The following is a 20,130-nucleotide window of genomic DNA, read 5'->3' as shown; positions in this document are numbered from 1 at the left end:
AGAGAAATCATATCTTGAACTGGGTCTGACACTGTCATCAATAGAAGTTAATTTACTTTAAGTGATAATAAAATACACAGCTGGTCTCCAGCTGAAACTGTTGCCTGTAAAAGGCTCATGTTCTAAACAATTAAAGTATCTAGTATTTTAGTTGGTATCTAAATTATGTATGCTAATGATCCTATCAGATCTAAATTAAAGTTGTAACTCTCAGAAGGACAGAGTCAATCTAACCAAACTACATTTTCAGCTTAAAAGATCGCAGAAGGTAAATACTTCCAGCCTAGAACAGTGAGGATTCATTCATGTCCACAGTGAAAAGGGCAGTGCAGAAGCAAGAACATAAGCCACATGCTGGTGAATCCTGTTCCATTATTCTAGTGCTGCCACCAAAAGTCATTGTTCCCTTGCTCTCGTGTTTCTGAAATGTGTGTTTCTATAGAAAACACATTTTCTGTGCTGCTGCGTCCTCCTATTCTCTTCATTAGTCCCGTTGTTACACAGCAATACAAACACCAGCATCTAGCTGTTATTTGTAGCTCTGTCCTTCAGTAATCATAAAATCAATAGTTTGGTGCCCAGCACATGTCCACACATTTCACCAACTGGGTAACAGACCCGATTTTTAATACTTCAAGCTTAAAATTTGTAACACTTCCAATTCATGTAACTAAAATTTAGGAAGGAATGTATGGAAGAGAAAGCATATACTTTCTAGTGCGCTGCAAATGTATGTGGAGGAGGAGTAAGCTTTGGCAGTAAATGGGTGTTATGCATATGAACAGATGTACAAATATGCACATACACACATAGATGACACATTTTCTGAAATTTAGGGATGTAAACAGATAATAAGCTCTCTGAGGCAGGACAGAGGACTGTCCAACACTTCTACAGCTCCTAAAACACAACTGGCTCTACCCTTTAGCTTGGTCACCAGACTCTATTATAGATAAAGAGCAGCAATATTAACTCTCACAATAGCACATATACATGTGAGTATTTATGAAGACATTTCTTGGGCTTCTGAAGACAATGATTTCATCAAAATAAATCACTTAGTTTTTTACAGTTTCCTAAATTTTTGTTAAACAGTTTCACAGTAGCTACACACAGCGTTTTCTCAAGATCTATGGCCTATTCACAGATATACCCAAATTTGCACACCTGTACTCTTATGTTATTTAAACTTTTATCTGACCTCAAGCACAGAGAAGTATGTTTATGACCTCAGTAACTCAAAAAAACTGAACAAGTTAATGTCAAATTTAGATGGCAAAGTGGTTCTGGTCTAAGAAAACTAGGAAAAAACTATGACATGAGTTAGCAGCTTTCTTGCCCACTGCTCTCCCTAATCAGCAGTTTTCAACGACTGGCTCTATATATGATACCATGAAGAGCTATGTAACAAGTGTTACATCAATATTTTTCTCTTCTTTTCCTCCCAACTACAGCCTCTTTTTATGTTTGCCCTCTCTCCCTCTCCCAACCTGTGAGACAGTTGTCTAGTACTAGCATACAAAGTGTGACACGCTGACCTAGGAGCACAGCTCATCCTCCCTTTCAAAGCTCTTACTAATGCACTGTGCAGCAGAATTCCTTAATTTAATCTGTCCAATTTGCCACCCTGGCCAGCAGTTATCATCCCTAGGCTACTTTCTCCCTTTTCAAGATGAGAGAAGCAATCCAGCTGAAGAACACCTATTTCTGATACCTTCCTCAGATCTCCCACCTCCCACATGCCCAAAGTATTGGGGTAGAAGAGGGGACCACATGATGACCGCTGCAAACCACAGACTCCACGAGAAGTAATCACATCAAACTGTAACTTTGTCTCTGGAGTTAGGTCCTGAAAGATCTACAGAATTAGGAAACAAAAGATTCTCGAAGACTTCACTCCCACATCCTTCGAAGTCTATAATGTTTTTTTTCCCCTCATCAATGACAAAGGAGAAGAGAAACAAAGTTTCTATGAAGTGTTTGAATTATGATTTTTTTTTTTTCCTGGACAGGCATTTTACATAGGCTTTGTCAACATTTGAGAGGAGGTAACAGAGCAGACTGTAGGGTCTACTCCCCTTTGGGATGTCATCTAGGGAACTTGTTACACAAAGCAAATTCAAAAGAACAAAGATATTTCTATTCAACTGCCAGTTCTCATCTGTACATTACTACGAAACTAAATTTACACTGACTCATAAATAATATGATCTGATTCTGCAGGCTTTTTACTGTTCTTTTCCTCTCTGACAGAAAACAAGAACATTTTTCCCATTATTATTTTCCATATTTGAACATGAGAGTTTTAATCTTTATCTCAGCTTCCCAATCAGCTATTCCTTCCTGGTGGGACAAAATCGATTTTCTCTTTAAAAAAAAAGGAACATTTAGACCTCTTATTATACGAGTTTGACTTTTCTCTGTTACCAAGGCTTCCTCCACTCAGCTCAAAATACAGAGCTTTTCCCCTCATGAGAACTTCCTGAAAGTACAGCTTTAATAGAAACACTTATACATCCCACAATTTTTTCTTATGGACAAACACATCAACTTCACATAATCAATGTAAAATTAAACCACAATTTTAAAAGGTACAATAAAAGAGTGGAAGGAGTGGTTGCTTGCTGAATGCTACAGAGAGCTTATAACGCTTCCCCTTAGGTATTCAATCTTGTATAAAAGCAAACCTCAAAACACCAAAAATAGAGAAGACTATATGTACAATTAAGGAATGTGTTTCTACTTATTTTTAACTCTTGTATTTCAATATAAACCCTCATCCTAACTTTTGAAAAATGACAAAAAGTGGTTCACTACTAATATGACAATACTCACCTAAAAGTCAACAATTTCCCAATAGAGGCTCTGCCATCCTACCGACAAGTCATTACAGCACAACCCAAAATCTTAGCAGTCTAAAAATTCCACAGAAGTTCAATCAAATGTTACAATTTTTTAGTAATTTTTAAAGGAATACAACGAAGGATCTATCTGTCTAGTGTTTGGTCAGGGCTAGCACAATTTGCCAGTAGTAGAGTGTAAGCACAGCATGTCATTATACTTACCGTCATACTCTGGAAAATAATCAACTAGATGGGAGTACATAATTTTCTCCTCTAGTAGATCTTTTTTATTTAAGAACAGAATAACTGAAGAGTTCTGGAACCAGGGATATGTGATAATTGTCCTAAAGAGTGCTTTGCTTTCTTCCATTCGATTCTGGAATAAAAAAAGAGAGCAGAATTTTAGCGGTCATGATTTTTTTTTTTCTTTTTTTTAATAAATTCATGCACTTTCACTCCATTTGGCAAAAGGATCCATTTCTTGTTTTGCACTTTCCTACAATATATAATATCCAATTAATTAATTTAAAAGTAATAAGCAAATAGTAAATTAAATAGTCAGGCATCTTCCTTTTGCAAATTCAGCTTGTTAAGTGTAAGTATTCTTTAAAACACTAGTCATGAACATGAAAGTTGTAGCAGGAACATTTGCTAAACCTGAATATGCAGTTACAATCAGCCAACACACTGGTGGTTATTGAAATGCAAGTCACTCATGGTAGAGACATACACAACAACACAAGACAAACAATTCAAGGTTTAAGAACATCACTTATTTTACTTGCATTTCCAAATTTTGAATACAGAGTTCAACAATTCTTAGAGATCAGCTTAAAATAATTGCAAGTAAATTTAAAACCGGAGAATATTTTGTCAACATCAAAGGTTTATAACATTGAATTTAAAAAAAATATATAAATGGTTAACTTTTGTTTCTAGCATTGTTCTTGGATGAAGACTTATTTGCTTTTACTGATTTTTGGTGACAATGCCATTGGATTAGCCTTGAACCCCTTAGCTGCTCCTGAAACCACTTTGCATTATAGCTGACATACCAGCAAAGCCTACAGTTATTTCTATTTGTAAAACATTTGTCATTGTAGAATAATGTTACAATTAGATTAGTTCTGAACTGTAAGGCTGACTTGATGTGGTTAATACAGAGCCAGAGCAAATATGGTTTGTAAGACAGGAACAAACTTACACCTTTTACTATTATTATTATTATTTAAAGCTGCAGCCCCCTGAAAAGGCTGTTTCACCACCAAATGGGGCTCCAGGAATGACAAGAACACGAGTCCTGCAGATTCTGCTGTTGCTGAGCCATACAATAATCTGCCAGATAACTCAGAAAATTTTGCCATAAGTGTATATTTACTTCCATTAATTTGCACTTTAGAGAGGCAAACATAAACATGAATGGAAACTTGAAAAACCCCAAACAAACATAAAACAAAAAAGGAAAACAAAAAACAAATAGTAAACTAACTCAATTTTGTAGTAAAACCTGATAATTTGGTCTGTTAAACTTTGTTGCATGTTGTTGTACTGCATGAAAAGAAATAACTGAATTTATATATTGAGAAATTAATGCAGAGTACTAAAACATTTGCTTTCATGCAGTCAGATGTCATGACTCATATTGATTTCAACAGTGCCAGGATTTCACTCTGAAAGGAAAGAAACTCTAATGTCAACACAGCTGAGCATAAAACATAACTCCTTAGACAAACTGTTAATAAGGTGGTATTTTCTTCTCAACATTCTATCTAGACTTCTTCCCTTAACAAGACCTTAAGAAAAGGCAATGGGAACCACCCAGTATAATTATATCGGTTATATGGTCCACTCAAAAAGTTTAGTTCCATGGCACACCTGCAACTCCAGAAATACTTGTTGGCAAGTATTAGTGTCTTCTTCACTAGACTAAACAAGCTCAGGTCTCTCACACTGTCTTCACAGGACATTGGCTCTGGGCCCTTCATGCTTTTCCCAACAGATTAGGTGACCATGAAATTGTATTTATAAACCCTTTGCGAATTATTTCAATGGGCAATCGAAGCAAATTGTGTTAAGGATAGTAAACTGATATTTTGATATGTTGTCATTTGTATCTGTAGGCTGCAGATATTTTGTAGAAATTGAAAAATGGCCTAGAGATTTTCAAGTAAATTTTATCTGCCTGTATAAAGAAATACAGTTTGCCATAACAGATTAAAATGCTATAATGGTTTCATTAGTTTACTATGATTGACTGATTAAGAAGAAATTTGAAGTGATTAACTTTTGACTTATCAATCTCTGCTTAACTTTCTGCTGTCTTTCATCTCTCCGTTCACCCAATTACTAAGGGCAATTCAACTTTTACGGTTTTATGGTTCACCCATTACACAGCAGATAAAACCAATTTTTATGCCAGAGTAAATTCCTCCAATACTGCCTATTATCCTCTAAAATTTGTCTTAAACTGGTTTTCTGTTTCTAATGATAGCTCACTCCTTTGCATGCTTACTCTTTTTCTTTACTGAATGTATGTGCCATAATAATTTTCATCAGTTTAATTAATCACAAGATCATACGGTTGAACTGTTGTTCTGAAAAAAGCCTTTCTTTAACAGGATACACTGTTTCTTGTATAAAAGATAGTTTCATGTTACCCTATTTTCACTGGAAGTAGGGAAAGGATTACAAGGAGTATGGAAAGAGACCAGCATTGGGGATCTGACCTTCTGTCAGACGCATCATGAAGGAAGCTTTGCCAAACCAAGAAAGACAGTGTGGCTCTTCAAACAAACAAACAAACAAACCAAACCCAAAACAACTCCCCTCCCCCAAAACCAAACCAACCAACCAATCAACCAACCAACCACCCCCTAAAATACAACAACAAAAAATAAATCAAAAACCAGCAACAATGGGGAGCAGGCAATATTTACTAGTTTTTCCAAGTACTTAATCTCTCTCCTTTTATGAGCAGCTCATCTCACCACATTGTTTCCAGAAAAATCTTATTTCAGCTCCAACAAAAAATGCTGCAGATAGAAACTTGAATAAGTAACGTACAGAAATGTGCAGCTGGATGTGGCTCAAGGCTTTCTCAGTAGCTGACAGCCAATGTCAGCAGTGAAGCCAACCTTCAACAGCAGCAACAGCTCATCATAGCCTCCCTGGCTTGACACATGGAAAACGAGCAGCAGGATTACTGTTTTTACCATCCCTAAAGATCTGCTGGCCTCGGCAACGTCCCTGCTCAGCTTTTGTCTGTAGTCAATTCCAAATTACATAAAAACATATTGATATCACCAGCTGTTCCTCTATTTTTCTTGTTAGGTTATACAGATGCCAGTATAAAATTCTCCACCTACCATACAACCTGACAAAGTTGCCAGTTCAGTGTAAAAATATCATTATGAAACAGAGTAAGCAGACATACTCCAGTAGTGAATTTGTTAACTAAAAACAGGTTACATAATCTTGGACAAAGTTATCCTAATATTTAAATGAATATCAAGAAAAACCACTGTACTTACTAATGAATTACATGACTGTCCAATTGTATGACTAGAAACATTTTTATGAAACAAAAATAAAATGGAATTTCTATCATGTACCTCTTATATAAAAGATTTTATGCTGGAAAGTTTTTTGTACAACCATTAAACATTAGCACAAATACAAGCAGAAGCATAAACCATGTTTTCCCACATTTTTATCCAAATGCAAACCTACCCTTTCTTAAATTTTAATGGATTAAAAAGTAGTATACTTCCTTCCTATTTTATTTTTATATGTACACTTTCAATTTTCCTATTAAAATTATAGATTTCTAGTTTGGATGTAAATACTGAAATTCTCATTGCTATCTGTTGCTCTGGAAAAATGCAATTACTCCTACAACTACAGATATAACAAAATTGAGGTAATTTATAAGCATTCAACTGTCAGATCCTGAAGAATACCTGCAAGAGTGTTAAAACAGCATTTAAAAGCTGTATCAGCTAGTACCCAGTGAAGGGAAAGCAGCATTTCCCAGCTAACAAGCAGTGCTTTGACAGAAAACACTCAGTAAAATATTAATCTGAAACAATAGAGAAGCACTAGTGGAGTTTCACCCATTATTGTCTTTATGACTATCTAGAGTGGCATCTAGTGGGCATACTGTAACTCACACACCGAGTGAAAAATGTAGTAATTATTTTTCTCTTTAAAATAATGTTAGCAATTCAAGCAGTGTCTGTTAAAAAAAAATTAGGATTCCACATATTCTGAGGAACTACATTTTGTTGGAATGCAGTGAGAGAGAAGGAGGCAAGGAGATAAACAAACACACATTTTTCAGTAAGCAACTTGTGCATGTAACTTGTGTATGCTGGCAAAAATGCTTATTTAAATCAGATGGCATTCAGAGATCATACGGTAGAAAATGAGATACTGATGCAAGAGAGCTTCAGAAAAAGCAGAGGTTAGTATTTTAGAAGGTTAGTGTCACTGTCATGGACTCTATTATTTTGGTTGACAAAACCTTTCATTGTAATGTTTTTATGTTCAATTCTGTATTAACTTGGAATATTTCTATTATCCAACTAAGACCTCCAGCAATTATTTTCACAGAAGCAATGTCAAGCTGTACAGAAAGACCTGCAGTATATTTCTTGGCTAAGAACTTAATGAAGCTGCTATGCAAAACCTAGAGGAAATGAGGGAGTGGGAGGCATGTGCAGAGTTCTCCACTATATAAAAAAGTAAATACACTATCAAAATGGGAAGTGCTGCACATTTTTGCCACCAGTATGAAGTATAATCTTGTAGCTCTACTGCTGTAACTAGTCATCTAAGTAAAAACTGCAATGGTTGTACAAATATTTGGATGAGTAACACAAATGCAGTCAGAGGCCATTTCAAACAGAGCTTAGGAATAATTCCTTTATTTTGTTCACTGTCTTCAATCTTTCTGTAAACTAGCCTGAAAAAAACAGCTTCTGGTAGAGGACTGGGAAGACATCTCTGCAGATAAGAACTGTATTTTTAAATCACCCGGATGAAGAACTCTCAACTCTCTAACAAACTGAATTTGCAAAACTGCACTTGAAAGTACATGGCAATTTCATGTACCCAGCAGAGACACAGATTAAGCAAGTGATAGCTGAAATCCACTGAATCAACATGTCCAACAACCATCAAAACCCAAAAACACTGTCCAAAGCAAAAATGGTCTATAAATAAAGTAGTCATAAAACGTGCTTCAAGTATTGCTGTCAAGTATTTCTAAATGCAAAAATGACTCTTAAATTAATTTTCATGATAAAACGTTAATGCCAAAATTGGCTATTTTTATAATACCTACATATATTTTCGAAAAATAAGTGAAAATATTTTAAAATCAAATTGTCCCTGATAAAAAAAAACTCTTTTCTGGACAGTTGTTATTCAGAGGAAAAAAAAAAGAAGAAGAAAAAAAAGGCAGTCACATCTTTGCCAGTAGCAACATACACAAGCAACATTTCTGGCAGCCTCTGTATGCCAGTTCATTATCATCCAACCCCCCCTACTTCCATTACGAACCACCCACTTCAACAAATGAGGAGCCCTGACTCTTCCTAATGAAAATCTTTCCCAGCACTGACAGTTTACCTTCAAAAGGTCCTTCATCCACAAGCCAAAAATAAATATGCATTTGTGTGGACAGGTACATAGATACAATACATCCAGCAATGAGGTTTGACAGGTAGTTAACATGCTATTTTCTCAAGTTTCCAAATAAATAATCAATTCTGGAGATTTGATTTCCCATGGGAAAAAAATAATTAAATAAGTATGACGACTATTTGAGGATTTAGTTCTAACTGAGAGTTTGCATTATCCCTCTGCCATATGCTCAATTGTTCTGGATTGTTGGCTGTTGATGAAAAAACCAGTCAAATGAAGCATTACATTTATTTATGATGTAGAAAGACTGAAGTCCTCTGATCTCAGAATTGTTTTCTTTCAGCCTTCACGCTAAGCCATGTATGACTAACCTCTGAATAAGTAACACAGTGCTGGAAGAGAAGTAGAAGCATGCTCAGATGTGAATAGCATGAGATTTCTCATGAAAAAATATGTTGTTCAGATAATTGCCTCTTTGAAGAGTAAACAGACTCTGAACTGTGCAGCCTCATGCCATTTCTTATTTTTGCGCACCTCAGAACAAAGTGTGACTGGAACCCTGTATCAATTTGTCACCTGTTAATGTATTACACAAATTAACGCTACACAAGTTCTGTCTTGGCTCATCTGTTTTGCAGATGTATTTTTGTTTGGATTTAAAATTTAAGCTGTAAGCTCTAGGTTTCATGTAATCATATTAATAAAAATTTAGTAATTTTTAATAAATTAGATTTTAACTGCAGTATTTTTTAACAAACCAAGCAACCTTGACCCTCTCTCTGTTGTGCAATCTACAAACAACAGATTTTTCCATCAATCAAAAGAACTTTTTTTTCGATCAATCAAAAGTGCCTTTATTCAGTTACTTGGAGCACAAAAACATCGCAGAAAACCACTCTACAAAGTTTGTTCAGTTTCAATTTGTAGTTGTGGCTGAGATACTGAAGCCCTAATTTTCTTAATATCCTGTTCTGCCTCCATCTGATAAAATTGCAAGACAGTTCTTCAGTGTAAATTAAGTATTGTGAAGCTAACTACATTAATGCAGATATCCATTGTCAAATAAAGCGGGGTTCTTCAGGGGTATTAAAGAAGTTATGGAAAAACCTTATGACATGACTGCGAAGATGCTCACCAAGGAAACAAAGAAAAAACTGCTCCTCTCACAAGTCATACAATTCTTTTTCTAGAATCAAAGAAGAAATTACATTGGAGTGGATCTGTACATATGGAAGTCATCAGGTACAACTCCTTGCTCCCTGCAGGAAAACTTGGTCTTCATTTCATTTTACTCATGGTTGTGTTCAGACAAGCTCTGAACATCTCTGTTCAGGATGGAGATCCTACCTCTCTAAACAAACAATTCTGCTTTCAGCCCTCATGATATAAGAACAACAAATCAGAAACAGTTTTACTGATGGCCACTGTATTTACAGACTGTTAAGTCACTTTAATGATCCCCTGTTGGTAATGTTTTGGACAAGACATTTTTAAGAGCAACTTTCTTCCTGGAATATTTAGCTCCACACTGCTTCCATGAAAGACTCAGTTGATGGTCCTTTTTTTCATCTATCATGTTCCAGAGATATAGATGATCTAGCTTGTCTGAGACCCCCTGAATTCCTGAAAGATATGTGCAATGGCTATTGGAAATGTTGCTAAAGTCATCTCCAGACCTACTGGTTCTGCTCACATCTCAAATTACAAAATTACACCTTCTTACTGCTAGTGCCACATAAACATCTGGTACTGGTAAATGAGCCTGCTATTCTACATTTCAGAAACCTGGAAGACTTGATAGAGGATCACAGCTGCACTTTTTAAGTAACAGCCACTGCTTTGGAAGTCTGTAAGCTCAGGATTAAAAGCTGTAAGACAATGGGATGCTGAGGACAGAATGAGACAGCTTAAAGTTACAGCAGCAGAATTCTCAAGCAGTGCAAGCAGCAGTCTTCACACACCTGACTGCTACACCATTGTACGTCATACTGCAGCACGATGGAGAAGGTTCAGACAAGTTCCTAAGGAACTCCTTCAGTTCTGAATGAAGATAATTGTATCTCACGCAAAAATCCATGTTAGAATATTTCAAAAGGGACTGATCAAGACTGGAACAAAAAAGAGTCAATCTGGTTACCATACCAGGTGAGATGATGCAAGTCCTTAAAGCAGACAAACCACATTGTAAGGAAGTGAAAGCCAGTGGACAAAAGACAGAGAAATTATCTTTATGGCATAATTTTTTTTAATGTCCATTGAGCAATACAGGATTTGTAAAGCTCTCAGAAGAGACAGATCCTAGAAAACACTTTAAGATGTGTGAAAGGAGAACAGGCAGGAAGTAATGGCAATATTAGGCACAGCTTGAAGGCACAGAATCATAGAATGGTTTAGGTTGGAAAAGACCTCTAGGATGATGTGTCTAGGATTTCTTAAGTCAAAAAAAAATCAATTTTCCTGTTATTTTAAAATCTCAGAATTCTTAAGCCATTCCTGCCTGCTACATACATTGCAAGCCTTTTCCACAGTAACTGTAATCTGAGATAAAATATATAAATACATGGATTATAAGCAGATGGTACTTTTAATAAAGCTTCAATGAAAATTGAGTGACAGTTTGATGATAAAAGGGAAGGTGCTACTGTTTTAAGATAAATTCCATGGCATTATGATGTTAAAATTACCAATTTTGGCTTCAGCTAAATCAAATGTAATTTCTTAAGACACATTACAAACTTTAAAAAGGGTTTTAGAACAAAAGGTATTTTTTAAAAGGTACAGTAATCTACCAAACAACAATCTCCTCTTATCAAGGAGAGTTAAAATTTCCCTCCAATCCTGCAAGAATGTAACATTTTTCAATTTAATCAAAATGTATTATCTCTGATGAGAATAATCTAAACTGGCATTTTCCCCCAATATATTTTGGGCAATGTTCAGAATACTCATAATGACTTGCATATAAAAATAATCTTTTATCAATGCATACTTCATGCTGTCCAATGCCTCTGTTGCTTTGCAGCTTCTGAAGGAAAGACAGCACTTCTCAGGAAAGACAGCATTTACTTTCTGATAATTTAGAAAATTTCAAATTTTCACTTAGGCTATTAATTAATTAATTTAGCTGAATTGAGGAAATTATATTCTGTCTTTTCTGGTTTTGATCTGAGAACCCTAGAAAAATAAAAATGTTTACATAACCACCACAGAGCGATACAAACTATATGAAATCTTATATACCTTAAGACTTTTAGTGCGCTAATAAATATCTACAAGCTTCCATAAACACTGTTCTCTATTTTGCTCTTTCTAAGCACTTAATTAGATGTGCAAAGGTAATGATACTCACTTTTTCATAAACTTCATTTTACACATATACTGTTATATCTCTAGCTCTTCCATAACTGCAAGTGGTTATGGTTGTCTTACAAAGCTGGAACTCATTTTTCCAATTATTGCACTGAGACGCTGAGATTTGATATGTTGGAAGAAGCTATCTCTAAAAAATATTCATTCAAATTTTAGATCCTGGAAGTCTAAAAAAAACCCTCACTTTATTTAAACACATAAGTTGATTTTAAACACAAGAAAAAGTTCTAAACTGTACCATTTGATAAAATGGCCAATTTCTCCAGATTTGCTGGCATAATTCAGAGCTAGAGTGTGACCCACAAGACATAATATATCATAAATCCATTTAATAGAGAGATGATTCCTTCATTTTTTAATCTCACCTTTAATCCTATTACAGTTTTCTGAAAAACTGAAAAGGTCGAACATCTAATAATTTAATTTATAGCATGTTGTCCTTTGTCATATCACATCAGACTGAGGGAATATTTACTTAATTTACAGTACTATTAATGTAATTAGTATGTTCTATCCTCTGGTTCAAATTTTGTCCTCATTTTCAGCAATGAATCTACACAGACTTTCTATTTTATTAAGGGCAGAATTTGGAAGACTTAGCTATCCCTCCTTTGTGTTTGTTAGAAGTATTTCATGACTGTACATCAGCTGAAATTTTTGCAGAATGTGTTAAAGTATACCATCCTGACTCTTCCTGTTTTGTATTTATGCACATAAATCAAGTAATCTACAATCTAGGAACACACTTAAAAGAAATGCTATCTGAGTATCACCTGTTAGAGAAATCATAGCTAAAATACAGTTGGACAGCCAGGCATGGTTATGTTGAGGACTGAAGCTCACAACTCTTCAGGTATTCGTCATGGGAGTGCAATTTCATGGATGTGTCATTTAGAAGTCATCCTGCAAATGTCTCTGAATAACAGGCAGTCTGAACTCTGGTCTTATTTAATATGTATGTCCCCTTATACAAGAGTTAAATTTCTCAGAACTTTTAATTCTGAACTCCTTCAAGGGCATGAAAATAGAACCAGTTCCCAGCACCATTTCAATATCTATCTAGTGAGAGACACTAACAAAGACTCCCAACTAAGTGTAACCTCATCTGATTTATAATCCAAATGTATTTCTCTTGATTAAGGTAAATAAGGACACATACAGATATACAACTGACCATCCATCAGGCACTACATTTTGAAACAAAGAGTCTTTATTTCCTAATGAGGAAATAAAGAATATAACCACCATCTCCCCCTTCACCCCCTCAAACAGAAAATAGTACTTTTTAAAGATTTCTGTTTACTCATTAAAATTATATTAATGAAAAACTGTATTAACTAAAAAGGATGACATAAATGATTAAACACTACACTTTTATTTGTAAAAATGTACTACAGGAAATGAGACTTCAGGCAATATGCAGTGGACTAATTAGAAAAAGAAAGTAGGCCACCTTACAAAAACCGTGGTTTAATCAGGCCATGACAGCAATGAAAAGGAAATAGCAGAAATGTAAATTGTCAAGTCAGATATTTTAATTTCAATATGAGCCACAGACTAAAGAATGATTAGATTCTATCCTAGTATCACACTGATGGCATACATATTAAGAAAGTAGAACATTCACACACACTCCCTCCACTTTGGTGCTAAAATTTCAGTTTCAACTGCTCCACAATTTAAAGCTAAGTGCGAAAAGTATCTCTTGGCTGGTTACCAAAGTCTTTAAGTTAAACCACTGTCTTCCCTCCTGAGGTTGTCACACCTCAGTGAAGAACAGAAATAGCTTTGCGGGTTGAATTTCCTAATTCAAAGTGTCAACAAACACATTTAAAGCCATATTTCTGCCACATCCACATTCAGACAAACTATGCTTTGCGCGGAATAAATAAACATATTCTTCCATTAATTCTGGGACTGCAATCTTTTCTCTCCCCTGCAATACAGGGGAGAGAAAAAGAAGGGAAGAAGGCAGTGTTCTGGCAAACCAAGAAAATCTAGACAGACAGGTGACAAGATTGCTGAAAGCCAAAACTTAAACCACCCAGATTGGTGCTCAGCTCTTACACTGTCTAGATACTTTCTAGAGTTAGAGTAACACTGACCCAAGTGTGCTGGAAAGCCTACTAGGCTTTAAGTTACACTGTATTTGTAACTTTAAGTTACACTGCATGTGTAACTTAAAACAAAAATTGGTTTGAATTAAAGTCATGAATATATTTTAAACTAAAATCAAAAAGATTCAGAAGTTTTCCTCTGTTGTTAAAAATATAAATAGTTCAGTAGTGTGGTGTAAAAAACACCTGCAAGAAAGTTTTGACTTCCATGGAGCTTATTTTGGATAGTTAGAATAGTATTTGAAAATTATCATAACTAGTTTTTCTTTATGCAACTTCCAACAAATTTGGCTTTGATTTGTATAAATAAAATGCTTAGTATTTGTGTGTTGACTTTGTGGCTACAAAAGAATAATGCAAACAGAAAAAGACGGAACCAGATACTTCCAGTTTGACTTGAAAGAAACCAAGCCTGATGGATTCCTCTTTTTTAATTAATGTGTCTAGCTTCCAAAATTATAAGAGCTGAAGTGGGTGCAGACTGCATCATAATTTCTGGAAATTCAGCTTTGAATGTCACAGATAATTATACAATTCACATAACAATAGTTTTGTTTTATGAAAACACTACAGCTGTAAAAATTTCCAGAGCTCCAATGTGTTTAAAAAAAATCCTGAAGGAAGTTCAATATACAAAATGTGATTGTCCAGGGACACCTGTTTTACTTTACATCAACCACTGCCTTAAACAGTGCAACTTGTATCCAGCCATGAAGAAGATATTGTCGAATGCTCTCCTTTTTTCATCTAACTTTTTAAAGTATGTGCTGAAAGATTTTCAAAGAACAGTGATAATGAGTAAAATTCTTAACAGTTCAATGAGTAACTTTAAGAAGTGCTCAGGAGAAAAAAAATACCTTCAACATAAAAAAAATAATCCTTAGTCTTCATTCAAAGCTGCATTCAAAATAATGGATAATGTTGTTTGAACCCTCAGCCCACCCACTTGCTTACTTCTCGTTTTTTTTAAATAAAAATACAATATACGCCTTGGGCTTTAAGTCAAAGGAATGGAGTTTGCTACCCTAGGGCTGTTCCTTAGGAATCGATAAATTTTGTCTTCATTTACACCACCTATTATTGCGCCTCTGCTCATAACAGTAACTCAACAAACATTTCCCTGTGTTCAATTGTGTTCCTCTTCAACACAAAATAAAGACTTCTTTGAATCCTTTATGGGGCAGATCTGCTTAGCCCTACTAGAAGATTGAACCCTTCTTCACCTTTGACCCCTGTAGTCCTTCTCCTTTGGGTCCCAGCTGTACATGATAGCTTGCAGATGCATTTAGAAAACACCTGGGACTGGACTGGTAAAACTATTTTTTTTTTAACTCATGGGTTTTGCTGACAGTTGCTTACCTCATTATCTGACTCCACAAGCACTTGATCATATTCACTAAGAGCTACTAGGAACATGATAGATGTGACATTTTCAAAGCAATGTATCCATTTTCTTCTTTCTGATCGTTGGCCTCCTACATCCACCATTCTGCAAAATTAACACCCACAACAACTGCATGAACACCTTAGCAGATAAATACCCAACCACAAACACAGCAAAATACAAGAATTTAGTTTAAAATACAGTTTGGTTTGGTTTTCTTAATAGTTTTTTCCACCGTTCCATTGATATTTAATAGAATCTCTTATAAGCAGTTAATCATCTTTGCTTTAAGTCTGATGGGTTTTCTGTATTAGAAGTACTGTGAATCTCAAACTCCTCAGAACGATGAGATATAAAGGTCTCATGAGCAAAGATTCGGCAATGAATGCCCCATGTATTCAGCAAAAAACATAAAACAGATGCTGGACCACCTTTTTATCCCCCACATAACAGAATGAAAATCCACAATTTGTTAAAGCTGCCCCATTTTAAGCAGACAAATAGAAAACAATATGTATCTACTAAAGGCTTTGACAGCCAATATCAAAACTCAGTGTTTGCTTGCAGTGTATTACCATTTCATCCTATGTCTCAGTGTAAACACAGGTGTCTAACTCGTAATTACAATTCCTTAATTATTTTTTAAACAATTGTACTAAAGTAGGGTGGTGTATGTCTAAAAATCAACTAAACAAATGGCAACCTTTTATTCCATAATTTATATGAATGACAAGGACATATGGTTGTATTTTCAGATTATTACACATACTGAAACTTTGATATGTATGAAAAGATTAATTGCAGATTTTCTATCAGTAAAAACTACTCTCAAAAATAACAAACCTAATTATCTTTGATCCTTCTGACGTCTTTAACATGAGCTCCTAAATTACATGAAGAAAAATTCACCAAGGTCAAATTTTAGAGACAGAAGAATTGCTTTTTATGTAGCTTAAATCAATATCCTTACTCAGCATTGCTAATGTAAAAGGAAACAAAAGAAGCAAAACAAGTGGGTGCTAAAACTTTTTTCCTACCTGAAAATGACGCTTTGTAAGTCAAATGGATATTCAATGATCCCCGTTGTTGGGACTCGAACTCTGAGCACATCCTGCTGGGTTGGCAGATAGGTGGAATCTGCTATGCGGTCCAAGTCATTAAGATAGCTATAAACAGGGAGAAACAACAGGAATGCTAGACAGTGACACCATCATCTCACTGAGGAAAAGAGAAAGGAAAACTTGGGAAGGAAGTGGGGTGTGGGGGAGGGAGAAGTACAACAGAAATAAAAAAAAGCATTATCGGCAGAAAAGAGGGGACAAAATATAAAAATGTACTCCATCCCCACTTAAACAGGTTCAAGGTAATTCTACAAGAAAGATAGCATAATTATTATGTTTTTTTAAATTCCATACAACTTTGCTTGGCTTTCACATGTAAATTCACCAAAGTTGTCAATTACATAATTCTAGGAAATTCAGAGGCATAATATTATACAAAGTGTTACAGATTCAAAGCAATTTTGTATTTTTCACATATTTCTTGATATTCAGTCTGTATGAATATCAAGACTAAATGAACCTTCCAAAAAGCAATGGACTGCTATAGAATAGATAGTGGTCTACAGCAGTCTGGTGTAACTGACTGGTAATAGATCATTACCAGTCATAAAATGACAGGAAGATAAACAGCACTGTTTTGAGACTAAATAAAAAATGGAAAAGACCAACTACTGACAATTAAAACACTCTCCAGATCTTGTTATCAGAAGGCAGCACAAACTAATTAGTATGATCTCTGGCACCTGAACTCCTGCATTCACACTGAAACTTCTGATTAGATTAATAACTCTGAAGTACTTGTAACAGACTCTGGCTGGCTAACAAATAACCCAAAATTCTATAAAACTGCTTGTAAATGTTCAGTAACAATAACATAAGACATATTCTGCTTGTTGGTTAATGGTGAGTTTCAACTATAAAGCACCAGTGTACTGTAAGTTTTAATTAGCTGTCATGAAAAAACATCCTCCAAAAAAAAGAAGATACCCGTGTGTGTCCAGGAGTGGACATCTAATGAAGCCAGTTGTCTTAGGGTGAGGTTGTGATGCTTGTATCCCCAATTGTGTGTTCTGTTAGTGCTGGATATTATGTACTGTGCCTTCAAGACTGGCTCTGAAGAGCAAGGTTTGTTTTGGTTTGTTATCAGCCTGCTCCCCCATGGCTGGTGGGACAGAGAGACAGGCAGTACATAGTGCAGCTTTTGCTTTTTGCTTGGCTTTTTGCTGCTTGCTTTGCTCTTTTTGCTCTTGCTCCTGCTTTGCTCCCGCTTTGCTTCTGCTTTTTTTGCTTCTGTTAGTTAGTTTAGCTAAGCGGTCCAGACCTTTTTCCCTGGCCTGTTTTTTCCCTTCCCTTTTTGGAACCATTCAAACCTGCTCTGGACTGGGACCTGGGAAACACCGAGAGTTTGCATCCTGTGGCTGCAGCAGCTATCCCCAGTGCCGGAGAGAGCAACAACAGAGTGACCACCCCCAGGAAAGACTTTCTGAATTTGTCATCCTTTTCAGATCGGTGAAAATGTTGTCATCTGGTATTGTTAATTTAGTGTGCTGGGGGTGTTTTGCTTGTTAAAGAAACAGGTTCTTTCCACTTCTCTCCGAGGAATCCTTCCTGAACCCGAGGGGAATAGGGGCTGCGTGGGTTTGCTTTCTGGGGGGTGCCCCTTCTGGAGGTTTTCTCCCAGATTTGCCCTAATCCAGGACACCAGTGCACCATGAAGCTTATGCTCTCCCCATGGGGGACTTGTGGCAGAAGGACTGCTGCAGGAAACCAAGTTCTTTGACATTTGGCTAGTTCACAGCAGAAAAGTAACCTACAGTTAGCCACTGAGAAGATAAACTAATGTAGGGATCCCCTCATTCACTCTAGGGGATGAGAACAATGGCTTTGTAATTTATTAAATGATAAAGTGTCATCAACTCCTGAACATGTTCTTTTCCTTGTAATTAGTGAAGGCACTCTTTTCAAATAAACCCACACAAGAAATAATCAGACTTTTAGGTGTTCAGAACTACTTTTTAATAAAATAGTGAGAAGTTATCCTGAACAATGACAAAAACAAACAAGTTTAATTTCTACCTTACAGTAAAAACACAGAATAATTTGTTAGCTTTGGGAAGAGCCAAATTATCATTGGCTCAATGATAAAATTATCAATTTTCCTTCACTATTTTTTATTAATGGAGTATCAATTCAATAGTAAATGGCAATGTGAGAAAGATGTATTGAACACTATCTCAGGTAAGCCAGAAGGTACTAGTCTGAAAATATTTTCTGAGAACGCTAATTGGTTTCTGGCAGTGAGAAAAAGGCTTGAGAGTCTGAGCATTGCATTTGCCATCAGGTTTTACACAAAAAAGCAGCAGGAACAAGGTCACCATCAATTTGTTGGCAGAAAAGGAAAAAAAAAAGAGGTGAATGAAATCCATAACCATCACCCGAAGAAAGTGACAGGACAGACTCTGAACTAGATTCTTGTTCCCTCCCACCCACAGAACAATTAGTTTTATTTTGTGATGACATTTTGGAAGGAGATAAAGAAGGATTGCCAGTCATTACATGCCACAGTGGTATTCATAAGAGCAAGATAATTTTAATGGAATAAACTGGCCGGCGGCCCATTTACACAATTGTCTTGTGTTCCTTTGGCAAGCTTTACCTGCAGGCTCCAAGACGAGCCTGGTTTACGGCACATTTGCACAGTGGACATGTTACTATCTGGTAATGCACATCTGGCTGATTTTAGAAAAGTGATGAATCAAAGGGATAGATAATATTAAATTGTTACATCTCATTTGTGTTTCTAGAAACCAATAAACGAGCAGATGAGTTTTTTTGGGGATTTTCTGTCCTAAGTTTCAGAAACACTAATTTACCCTTAAAAAATACTTATATTTTCCTTTTCATCATCCTTTACGCTCAAGTTCTGCTCACTCAGTCACCAAACACAGGTTACTACCTTTTCACTCATTTCACCTGAAGCCCCCTAGAGAGCCTACACATTCCACAGAAGAGTCCTTATGCATCCTTACAGTCTTACTTAATTCCCTGGATTGCCTCACTTAACAGAATAAAGAGTGTTGGGCTCTCTAAGAACTGTCCTGAATTATACATTCAAACCCAGAATCAAGGAATTTAGTGTCAAAACCAGTAGGACTATCTCATCTTTTTTACAGTCATAATCAGAATCTACAGCCTAATAAAAGCCATTTAGAATATATCCTGCTTTTTTGGTTGTTGTTGTTGTTTTAAATTTAGTAATATTTAGCCCCTATCCCTTTTTCTTATAACTTAAAACTTAATAATTACTATATTATTGTATCAATTTATTTAAATAAAAGTATCCCAGGTCTTAGTTGTACAACTTGAAGTCTTTTATCATTGCTATTTTAATGCTATGACCATACAGCAAATTGTCCATTAAATTCTTCTTACAGAGAAAAAAGTGGTTTTAGTTTTGATTTGTGGGGTTTTTTTTTGTTTGTTTGGTTGTTTTTTGTTTGGTTTTTTTTTGTGTTGTTGTTGTTGTTACTGTTGTTTGTTTGTTCTGGTTTTGTTTGGGTTTTTTTCTGTTTTTTTAGAGTTTCTTTAGATTTTATTTTAACAGACTCTTAACTTCTGCTGAAAAATTATTTGTGCTGAAATTCAGATTTAAATCAAGCTTTGCACTTTTGTTCTGAAGCAAAGGAACCAGTATTTTCTGCTACTGACAG

The 20,130-nt window shown here is 35.6% G+C and overlaps 1 protein-coding gene across 1 annotated transcript in view; it reads right to left on the bottom strand.

The window, feature by feature from the left end:
* Window positions 1–20,130, bottom strand: part of LOC120511925 (guanine nucleotide-binding protein G(q) subunit alpha) — a 121,045-nt gene that overhangs the window by 8,759 nt on the left and 92,156 nt on the right. Inside the window, exons 4-6 of the mRNA XM_039729584.1 lie at window positions 16,397–16,525; window positions 15,335–15,464; window positions 3,066–3,219 (exon numbers count right to left, since the gene is read on the bottom strand). Coding sequence (XP_039585518.1) covers window positions 3,066–3,219; window positions 15,335–15,464; window positions 16,397–16,525 — 413 coding nt within the window. The remainder of the gene's footprint in view (window positions 1–3,065; window positions 3,220–15,334; window positions 15,465–16,396; window positions 16,526–20,130) is intronic.

This window comes from Passer montanus, unplaced genomic scaffold (assembly GCF_014805655.1).
Source record: "Passer montanus isolate IOZ18808 unplaced genomic scaffold, ASM1480565v1 scaffold7, whole genome shotgun sequence".
Taxonomy (NCBI): Eukaryota; Metazoa; Chordata; class Aves; order Passeriformes; family Passeridae; genus Passer; species Passer montanus.
The sequence above is the reverse complement of the archived record's forward strand: the minus strand, read 5'-3'. Positions and strand labels throughout refer to the sequence as shown.